This window comes from Hipposideros armiger, unplaced genomic scaffold, assembly GCF_001890085.2.
Source record: "Hipposideros armiger isolate ML-2016 unplaced genomic scaffold, ASM189008v1 scaffold_457, whole genome shotgun sequence".
Taxonomy (NCBI): Eukaryota; Metazoa; Chordata; class Mammalia; order Chiroptera; family Hipposideridae; genus Hipposideros; species Hipposideros armiger.
The window spans coordinates 1117212-1128049 of record NW_017731807.1 but is presented as its reverse complement, the minus strand read 5'-3'; the positions used below and the strand labels follow the sequence as shown (position 1 = coordinate 1128049).

Below are 10838 nucleotides of genomic sequence, written 5' to 3'. Positions count from 1 at the left end.
AGGGGCTGAGCACAGAGAGGGTAGAGTGTGCACAAGGGGGTCCAGATGGGACCATCTGGAGAAGACCACTTTCTCCAGAGAGGTTCCCAGCTTCTCTAGTCCACCCCTGGGCATCCCTCCAAACAGCATCTCGGACACCTGACCCAAACAGGGCATGGGCAAGGGATAGAATGGAAAGAAATGAGGTAGATGTCAGACAGTTGCGAGCCTGTTGGAGGTGGGGGTCTCCCACAGTAGCTGAGTCTGCAGAGTCCCAGGGCCAGGAAAGCTGTATTCCCCCAGTACCTGCTGTATTTAAGACACTGGAGAGAAAATCAAAGAAATCTTCAGTCTGTCATTGGACACTTGGGGGAAGCAAACAGCCACATGGTGGATGTGGACTGCTGCTGTGACTCAGCCTGGGTCTTGGAGGCCTGGGTCTTAGTTGGAGTCCCGGCTCTGGCTTCAGGAAAGACCTTTCTCTGTAAGCAGCCCACCAGGAGTCCTTGTGATTGTGGGCCATTTTTCCCGAGGAAGGATGAGTTTGTGCAGCTTCATCTGCCTGGTCAGGCTGGAGAAGCAGACTGTGGCTACAGAATGGGAAAAAGTGTGTGACACAGAGAGCCCCACCCAATCTGTTATTCAGGTAAGAAAATGTTCAAGGGCCTTCTCCCTTGGCGTACACACATGGAGGGAGAAAGACTTGGGACAAGCAATTTCAATGAAGTATCTTTTAGAGGAAGCTCAGAGTACCATGGGAACCCATAGCAGGGGATGTGGCCCAGACTTTTGGGACAAAGGAATGATTCTTGTGATGAGCTGGGACCTGAGGAATGAGTGTCAACTTGTTACCAGAAAAGGAAGCGAGGGCCCGCTGAGTGGCGCGTTGGTTAAGAGTTGGCTTGGGACGCCAGCTCTGAGCAGCAGGGCCCTGGTTTGGATCCCACATGAGGGCCAGTGACGCTGCGCTCTCTTACAGTTAAGATGGTGAACAACAGCTTGACCTGGAGCTGGGCTGCCGTGAGTAGCCAGCGATGGCGTAGGCTGCAGTGAAGCTGCAGTGGGCTGCCATAAGCTACCACGAGTGGCTGTCAACTGGCGTGAGTGGCCAGCAGCCTGCGTAAGCTGCCAAGAGCCACCATGAGTGGCCGTCCAGTGGCCGGTGACTGATCTGCCTCACCTGGGAAGAGCGCAATGATAATACCACCATGGGCCAGTGAAGCAACGTCCTCCACAACTAGACTGAAGAACAAAAGGACAGCAACTTGTCTGGTCCCCTTCCCCCAATTCCCCAGCACTATTCCCCTCCCCCAATTCCCCAATAAAATCTTTAAATAAATAAATAAATAAATAAACACACACACACACACACACACACACACACACACACACGTTGCCCTAACTTGTCCCAAAGGAATGCTTCACTTTGGGTGTTGAGTAATCTCTCTGGTCTGAGTCCAAGAAGTCCACCTCTTGGTTCCTTCAAAAGGGGAGGGACCCTGGGACACTGCTCCTCAAAGAAAACAACTGCATCAACTACATGCAGGGCACTGGGTCAGGGCATGTCCCAGAGGTAGAATCAATCAATTGCAGACCTACTTCAGTCAGTGAGCTCACACCCTCCTGAGAAAAGTGGCTATGGGCCATCTTGGCCAACAAGGTTTGTCCCATGATACCCATCTTCCTAGTCCATTTGGTCCATAGCCAGCTGGACCAAAGATCTCACTCATGTCTGGCCAGTGGCCTGGGAAGTGGCCAAGCAGGAGAGCTAGCCAAATATTAATAGATACTTTCAGATTGAATGTCAACTAATCAGCCCAGTTAGATCCTGTCTCTTCGGGAGTTTGAATTTGAACACACAGGGCGTTAGCAGTTGGGAGGTCCAGAAGAAGGGACAGATGCAAAGAGAGAGGTGAAGGGTGAGAGAGAGGGAAGTGGTGTCAAGAGTGGGAATTTGCCACATTAGGGTGGCCTTCAACGCTACTCTCCCAGAGGAGGTCTGGCCCTGTACCTCTGTCACTTCATGGAATTCTACTTCCTACCACCTGGAAGAGCCTACCTAACACATGCCCCAGGAGCTCAAGAATTGAGGAGGGCCAGGAGACCCCAGCTGCACAAGGCTCATAGCAGAGTATGACACCTGGCATGCCAAAGAACCAAAATAAGGAAGTTGGGGGGCTGTCTCCTTAGTCTCCATAATCTAGTGTGACCTCCTTCTGGTCCATGAATACGCCCCCACCCCTTGTGCCCAGTGCCAGGGCCCTTATAACATCTACACCCTTGCAGGTCCCAAGGGTTCCCTATCTGCTTTATTATTCACAAAGTAGCCAGAGCTGGTATTGCCCCAGGTGGAGAGCAGGAGCAGATGGCAGGTCAGAAGAAATGGGGAGGGAGACACAGAGAGGTCTGTCATTCCCCATCTGAAAGAGGCAGCATGGGGTAGAATTCTCTGACCTGTCTCTCTTTGTTCCCTATGTCTGGGCTCCTTCTCCTTCTGGGGTCTGTAACACTCCCCTCCTCTCTAGAATTTCTCTTGGATCAAACATAGTCCACTCTCTTTGCCCAGAAACAGATTCAGATTCAGCTACATCCATGCCTCCTTTAATCCTAACAACAATGTTTTAGAAATAAGACTGAGAGAAGTCTGATGCTAGCTATCAGAAGTGACGAATCCAAGCTCCTTAGTATGCTCTATAAAAACCCTGCCATGAAAAAATAAATAAAAATAAAAACCTTGCCATGGTCACCTCTCCAGTCTCATTGTTCACAGCTCCTTGCATCCTATTCTCCAGTGCACCCTTGCCAAAGTGATAAACAGATGCTCCTTGACTTACAATGGGGTTACGTCCCATAAATCCACTGTAAATTGAAAATATAATAAGTCAAAAATGCATTTAATACACCTAACCTACTGAACAATATAGCTTAGACTAGCCTACCTTAAACATGCTCAGAACACTTACATTATCCTACAGCTGGACAAAATCATGTCTCACAATGAATACACTGTAGAGTATCATACCACATATCACTTAGCCTAGCAAATGATCAAAATTCAAAATTCAAAGTATGGTTTCCACTAAATACATATGGCTTTCACACCATTGTAAAGATGAAAGAAAAATCTTTAAGTTGAACCATACATAGTAAGTCTGCGGAATCTGTACTTGCATTCCCCCAAACACACTTTCATCTCCAAGTCTTTGCTCCTGATGTTCCCCCTGGCTAAAATACCCCTAGGATGCCCTGGTGAATTCTGAATCAATCTTTAAGACTCAAAGTGTACTCCAGTGAGGCAGAGGTTGTGTCCTAATTGCCATTGTACCTCCAGCTCTTCATACAGGGCCTGGCAAGGTAAGGGACCAAAATAGTAATTGTGCCCCTGACCCCAGTGTTACAAAATTATTATGGTCCAGAGGTATGGTCACCACTTGGAACCCCCTGGGTGGGGTGGCCTTAGGATGAGAACCCTCTTTCTCATGTCTGGGAGCAGGGCAGAAGAAACATGTTCTTGGCTGGGAAGTAGGTGATATCTAGAACCCCTGAGGGCATGGGTGGTCTCTTGGGTTCCAGAATTCACACTATTGGGTTTATTCAATCACTCAGTACATAATGGGTCTATTATGCTCGAAACATTCTGCCAGGTGTTGGGGATCAAAGGCGAATTGAGAAATGAGCTGGGAGGATATAATTAAGCAGAAATGTTAACTACACTCTAAAAATCTATAAAAGAAAAACAACAGAGGGTTTAATCCGAGCTTTCCTCCAGGTGTGTTTGGGGCGGTAAGGCCCCCACCCACCACCCCGTCTCCATTCCCTTACAGCTTTCTCATAGCGAAGATATGAGACGGATTGGATATATAACCCCTGGGGTTAGGTCTCGCTTTCAGGAAGGCGTTGAGGCCTGAATCCTAACCCGGCCCTATTGTTCCCTTAATTCCCATCATCCGATCTGGGATTTAGCGGCCTGGTTGGCAGCTCATTCGCTGTCAAGAGGCCTGGGGAAGGGAGCTGGATAAGCCTGAAACTATTCTCCCTTGACTCAGGGACCCCATCTAGGCGTCGGTGCCTTGGACGAGCAACGACCCCTAAGGTGGCTCTCAGGCGACATTCTTGGAATGTGTGGCCCATTTAAAAGGAGGAAGCTGGCGGGCGCGAGTTTGTGACCACAAAGACGTCGCAAGTCCTAAACCGTGGTTTTCGCTATCAACTGACCCGGCGATCCCGCCCCGCGCCCTAAGAGCGTGGCCTAACGCAGCAGCGCCGCTGGACAGAGGCTGAAGGCACAGGCGCCGATTGGCCAGCGCAATCTTAGGGCGGGGCCAAGTCTTAAAGGGCCAGGAGCTAAGTAAGACCGGCGGTGGCGGTGGCTGTAGCGAAACGCAGGGAGGCTATGCCACGTGGATCCATTTAGGTTTCTTTAAAATCTCTCTAATGCTTATACCCTAGTTTCAGGCCCATGGAGCACACACGAGACTATCCACTGTTCGGGGGCGCCTTCTCCGCCACTCTCCCTCCAGGAGCCATTGACATAAGGTGAGAAGGCTCGGGTGCCAATGGGGGCCAATCGGGTGGGTTGCGGAACGAAGCGGGGGTCAACCAGAGTCCGCCTCACCTCTCCCCAGCGACCTCCGACCGGTCCCGGACAATCAAGAAGTTTTCTGCCATCGTGTGACAGACCAGAGCCTGATCTTGGAACTTCTAGAGCTGCAGGCCCATGTTGGTGGAGAAGCAGCCGCGAGGTAAGGAGGCAGGCCCATGGCTGGCCAATGGGAGGGCCAGATCCGAAGTGGGCGGGGCCTACGGCTGATCTGTTAATCAGGGCAACACCATATCACCAGAAGCTTAGACTGAAAGATGCTTGGGGAGGGAGGGTCAGTAAGAGATAGCACTCCATGACCCAGCTTCCCCAATTCCAGGTACCACTTTGAGGACGTTGGCGGGGTGCAGGAAGCTACGGCTGTGCAAGTGGAGGATGTGCAGCCCATCCCTTTGGAGAACCTGGCCTTGAGGGGCTGCTGTGAAGAAGCCTGGGTTCTCTCTGGCAAGCAGCAGGTAGCTAAAGAGAACCAGCAGGTAAGGGCTGGTGGAGTGTGACATATCCTGGAGGAGTCAAAGGGGAGGCTTTAGAGGATTAGGTAAGCATCCTGACTCTGATCTTTTTAGGTAGCAAAGGATGTGACACTGCACCAGGCCTTGCTGCGGCTGCCCCAATACCAGACCGATCTCCTGCTCACCTTCAATCAGCCCCCGTAAGGAGAACAGAAAGAGCACTTGGCTCATGACTGGGGTCACCCCGAGAATAGGCTGGGAGGGGCAGAACAGGGAGATTAGCTGGTGGGGTCCTCAAGAAAGTGGGAGTGGCCCAGAGGTTTAGGGTCACAGATACCTAGGTCCTCCAGGGAACAGGAAGTGGGAGATTCCAAACCTGAAGCCTGGATGATGTTCTCTCTTCATCTGTTCCCCCACCCCCAAGCCCTGACAATAGGTCATCTCTTGGCCCTGACAATCTGTCACTTCTGCCCTGGAGCCTGGGTGACTTTGAACAGCTGGTGACCAGTCTGACTCTTCACGATCCCAATATCTTTGGTCCCCAGTAAAGATGCTGAAACGCTGCATGATGCTGCTGAAGACTTGGGGACCCCGTTCTGTAAGGGGAACAAAGGGTTGGATATATTTCCCAAATTTCTCCCCTGTGCATAAACATAAGACACCTCTTTGCAGAAATAAACTTGCTTTATAACAGTATAATCTCTGTGCCTTTGAATCTAACAGGACACCCAGGTCTCTCCAGTTCTCTTTGATCTTGGAGGGGGGAGTTTAAAGTTGTGCATGGGATCAGAAGGGACCCAAGGCTGGCAGTGGAGAAAGGGAGAAAATATACTACTTTGGAGTGACTGGCTCAGCCCTGAGGGAGGAGTGTGAAATGTACAGGGGGACAGGTAGAGAAAGTTCAAAGCGATACCCAAGGAAGGGAGGGAAACTATCCCTTGTAGTGATTCAACCCTGAGAAAACAGATGTGGAGTGGGATTGGCTGTCCCCAGATGAAAGGTCACCTGGTCAGAAGTCACCAGGACATAGTAATGGAGGCAGGATTGTCCAAGGAGTGCTGACTTGGTGGATTGTGGAAGAGTGGATATTGTTATTTGGAGTATGTGTAGTAGAGGTTGCGCAGCTGGTCCCAGAAGAAGAGGGAGAGGATGGTGTGGGGGCCAAGGCGGAAGTAGGAGGCTCCTATACCCTTGTACATGCCAAAAATGCCCTCTGTCCGAGCAGTCTGTAGCAGAGCGTCCAGTATCCCCCGGTACATGAGACCCTGAGAGCAGGTTGGGGAGGGAGGGAGAACATAGGGAAGGAGTTTATCAGAGCCCACCAGAGGCCTCACCTCTGTAGGCTGCCTTTTAGGCTGTCCCACCTGCACCAGCAATCTTCTTTCCCCCACCCCCGGCTCTCCCTGCCTGCCCATACTCCAGAGCACTCCTTTACCTTGCCCTGAACATCTGTGGGCTGGTTGTAGAGTCTTGTGCTAACCACATCAAAGGGTGTCATGGCCAGGACCACCGCAATGCCACTCACCATGGCAGCTACCAGAGCCACCTTCCAGCTCTGGGGAGGAAATATCTAAGGGGGGAAGGAGGAAGAGCTTTGTCAATCAGTCAATCATTCAACCCTGAGGAAAGGACAGGCCCTTCCCTGTGGATACATTAGAGAGCTGGTAACTCAGAGAGCTTCCACTCTACTAGTTATAACACAGTGTGATGACGCCAAAGGACTCAGGTACATCTTCCGGGAAAAAGTGACAAGAAACCTGTGGGAAGGGTGTAGAGGGTGACCCCCAAGCCCTCCTGCCACACCCTCACATTGAAGGTTGGCACTGACCCCTAAGCGCCCACTTCACCCTGTGCTTCCCCCTGCCCATATTCCCAAGGTGGCCCCACCCCTTTCCCCGGGCAGTACCTCCCACTGGGTCAGGAGGTCCTTGGTGGATGAGAAGGTGCACAGCTGGGTGGAGGAACCGACGACAACTCGGGGCAGGCCGCCTATGGCCCCGCGCCACAACCCCACAAGACCATGTTTCTGGCCAATCTCGGTTAGAGCCTGAAACATGCCCTGGTTGGGGGAAGACCATGGGGGTGGGGTTCAGTCATCCTGGCATTAGGGGCTGCCATCTTCTAACTGCCAAGGACAGGTCCTTAACAGGCATCCGATGTCTAGACAACCAGTTCTATGGGGACTTAGTGCCAGAATGTGGCCTCTCAGTTGTCTACCGCCCCGTTGTTCCCTCCTTCACCAGTCCAGAATAGGGTCAGGGTGTATGGAAGTGAGGACATTAGTAGGTTAGGAGAACTGGGTAGGGGAAACAGGTGCAGAAGACTAGAGGAAATGGGAACATGTGGGAAAGAGGGTCTTGGTGGACTTCAGGGGCAGAGTGGGACTGAATTGATGGGCTGGGCAGAGCCATGGTTAGATTGGAGCTGTTGTGTGTAGGCGGAAAGCTGGGGGCTAATGGGAGAGAATGGGCAGGGACTCTAGCAGGGTTGGAAACACCTTACCCGATGCTTATACTGGTATCCTACGGCAATTTCTGAGGCTGCTTGTGCCTGTAGGTGTGTCTTCACCTGGGGACAAAAGAGTATCACAGCCTATGGCCCAGGAGCCATTCTCCCATCTCACAGACCCAAATGCCTGACCCCCTCACACTTCCTCTAGGGTGTTCAGTAATGAATATCCTTTTAATCTGATAATTATTGTTGTTCCCACTTAATTGGTCATGAGACTCTGTGTCCCTTGTCTTCAGTCCCAGGGGATTGATCTCCTAGCACCGCAAGACACTCAACCTCTGCTACATCCTCCTTCTCTTGTGGATAAGGGTGGGGGATGGAGAGTTTGGAGAATGGCATCATTTCCTATGACTGTTCACGTTAGGTAAGACCTGAGTGTCCAGCCTTTCATGCCAGTTCCTATTCGCAGACTGAATCTCCAGCCACCACACAACCAGGATCCCCGTCAGACTTTGGGGCAGGCTCTGGGGCCACGTATCCAGCTGACTTTGGACAGGTCACTGTCTCTGAATCTCATACTCTAGGAGTGAGACCAGACTGTCTCTCCTCTACAGAACTCACTGCCTTTCAGTGTCTTTCTAGGAGGAGCACTAAGCAGAGCCTAGTCCCAGCAATAAGCAGCTGTGTGACCTTGAGCTGGTCACTTCACCTCTCTGGGCCTCAGGCTATGGACCCTTCACCTATACCAAATAACTCAAAGGGGGCAGACTGTGAGATTATAATTCTGTGATGCCCAGGACTTCCCCTGATCTCGATACTTGCTGAGGTATGTTATTCAAATTCCTCACCCTCCCCTACACAAATCCACTTCCAACATCAGTATCAGGTTATGAAGGCCCAGGCCTCCCTCCCTCCCCCCACACCCTACACCAAGGGTCTGCCTTAAGGCCCAGACAAGACCCTTCTTCTCACCATGTAGATAGGGCTGCCCAAGTAGGCTCCCATGACTCCAGCGAGGCCCCCAGCTGCTGCGCTGCGGGAAGGGCTGAGGGTGCCTTCAGCTGTGTGCAGGTAGCCTCCAGCCTCAGCCAGCCCGTAGGTGCCTAGCCGGATGCCATTCATCAGGAACTGGTATAGGAGGGCAGGGGCCAGGCCCTTCTGCAAGGCAGCCAAACCGTCTACCTTGCCGATGGTGATGAAGGCATGGAAGACGTTTCGGTAGTGCCGCTGGTAGGTGCCAGGGGACTGCAGTTCTCCCTGCAACTGCATCCTGGTCTTCACCACCTCCAGGGGGTTGGTGAACAAACAGGCTCCGCAGGCTGCCACGCCGCTCATCAAGAAGTCCATGGTGGGGTAGCGGGAGCAAGAACTGGCCCAGGAGTAAGAAAATCAAAATGAACTACAGAAACGGGGTCAGAAACCAAGATAGACCTCAGTTTCAGCAGTCCAAGCTGCAGGAGGTAGGAATTTAAGTTCGGGAGTCAACAGTGTCAGGGTCAAATGTCAGAAGGTCAAAGGAATTTAGTAGGAGTCAGGAACTGGCAAAGAGAAGAGAGGCTAGGAGAGTCTGATGAGAAAGTTATGACAGGGCCCTATTGATGAAAGGAGCTGAGGTCAAGGAGAGGCAGAAGCCAGGAGGACAGCAGGTGTAATGCTGAGAATAGCCGGCTACTGGGGGCCCGAAGTAGGGGAGGGAGATGCGAAACTGGGAGATTGGAGCTAGGAACAAGGAAAAGGAAAACCAGCAGGTTACGGAGGGAAAGGATCCGGGAGAAGATCCGGTGGCGTTCTCTGGACAGCAACGAGATCTGGATCGGGGAAGTAAGTCGGGAATCTGGCCAGGGATGAAAGTTCCCAGGCAGCTGCGGGAGTCCGCAGCAGCTCCCTGCGGGGTAGCCTTGGGAGGACCAGCCGCCACACTTCAGTCACTGGTGCGTGACGCCCAATGGGGAACCTTGGAGAGCCGTAGCCAAGAGCCTCAGCCAATCAGCGCCGAGTGGGCTCCGCGGCCTATGGGAGGCGCTCCGGGCGACCCGGCCCCCGGAACCGGCTTAGAGGCAGTTGGAATTAACCCTTCCAGCTCGGTCGTCAGAGCCAGGGCCAGGGCCAGGAACGCGCGGCCTCAGATCTCTTGGAGGGGTCCTGGGAGAGTGGAGGTTTTATCATTGGCTGAGAGGAGAGGTTCGACCCTGGGTTACTGGACGGGCACAAAGGCAAAAGCGAAGGCAGCAGTCCACCACGGGGGTTTTGGGGGATGCTCCTATTGCGGGCTCCGCCCTCCTTCGCCTTCTATGCTAGGTCATTGCCGGGGGCGGATTGCCCAACTGTTGACATCTACTCCCTGCTGGGTTTAGGCACCTGGAGAGCTTGGAAGCTGCGGCTCTGCCCGTGGGGCAGATGTGACGCACCTAGTAGACGGAACAGGTCTCCAGAGGTTGAAAAAAGTATTTGTAGGTTCTAGCGCCGGGGTGTGGCGGGCTGCGGGCGCGGAGTGGCGCGGGGGGCGGGGGTTCCTGATGGAGGGCGGGGGTTCCTGATGGAGGGCAAGGAAGCATCCCTACGCTCCTTTGATCCTCAGCAACCTGGAGGAGAAGGCCGGCCACACCAGAACAGAGATCTAGATCCTTGGGCTTAGGTTATACAGGGCCAGCAAGTGGGAGAGATCCTGAGATGATGAACTGCTGCCCTTGCTCAAGAGTTTAGTAATGGTTAATCACTGAAGAAGTTCTGAGAAAAGAGACTAGGGAAGCTAGCTGGGAAGGGGTTGAGGGAGAAGGCTTGGAGAGAAAAGGCAGGAGACTAGGGGATGTCGTCTGGGGTTGGAGAAAGAGGTAGAGGGCTCACCTGTGTGTGAGGCAGCCGCCAGACTTAGAGCGCCTTCTGAGTTCCAGTTTGGTTCTTCCTGCTTACCAGCTGAATGGCCTTGGGCAAGTTACTTAACATTTCAGAGTCTCCTTTGTAAAATTGGAATAATCATCTATTGCATATACCTGAGTGAAACTGTTGGACTTCCACCTGGTGTTCAGTTTTCAGATTTCCTGAAAAGCCCGGAGCCGTTAGACCCCCAGGTCCCATTGTGTGTTCTGTTTCCACCGCTGGATATGAATGTCATTGCCCCTTTCTTTTGGTGATCTCCAAATCATCCCTTACCTTGAGTTTCGTCTCTTCAGACCCCTGAAGCTTTTCAAATTCTCCACATTCAAGCCACTTCCATCCTGCTTTTCTCCTCAAGCATTTACCCGCGTTTTTCATTTTGATTACCGTATTTGCCGGCGTATAAGACGACTGGGCGTATAAGACGACCCCCTAACATTTCCACTCAAAATACAGAGTTTGTTATATACTCGCCGTATAAG

At 52.3% G+C, this 10838-nt stretch overlaps 2 protein-coding genes across 3 annotated transcripts; one reads left to right on the top strand and one right to left on the bottom strand.

Annotated features, from left to right (window-relative positions):
- Positions 1-4311: 4311 nt before the first annotated feature.
- RANGRF (RAN guanine nucleotide release factor) lies at positions 4312-5727 on the top strand. Its single transcript, XM_019665981.1, has 5 exons — positions 4312-4515; positions 4605-4721; positions 4899-5055; positions 5146-5231; positions 5456-5727. Exons 1-5 carry the CDS (start codon positions 4439-4441, stop codon positions 5577-5579), a joined length of 561 nt encoding a protein of 186 aa, XP_019521526.1. The 5' UTR covers positions 4312-4438; the 3' UTR covers positions 5580-5727.
- Positions 5728-5829: 102 nt separating this feature from the next.
- SLC25A35 (solute carrier family 25 member 35) lies at positions 5830-9393 on the bottom strand. 2 transcript variants are annotated; one of them, XM_019665980.1, is made up of 6 exons: positions 9236-9393; positions 8455-8851; positions 7534-7599; positions 6938-7090; positions 6467-6601; positions 5830-6296 (listed from the first exon to the last, which is right to left on the bottom strand). In XM_019665980.1, the coding sequence occupies exons 2-6, from the start codon at positions 8827-8829 to the stop codon at positions 6123-6125; spliced, it is 903 nt and encodes a 300-aa protein (XP_019521525.1). In that variant the 5' UTR covers positions 8830-8851; positions 9236-9393; the 3' UTR covers positions 5830-6122. The 2 variants fall into 2 exon arrangements, with proteins under 2 accessions (XP_019521525.1, XP_019521524.1); XM_019665979.1 differs by lacking the exon at positions 6938-7090 and having other exon boundaries at positions 8455-9331.
- Positions 9394-10838: the final 1445 nt, after the last annotated feature.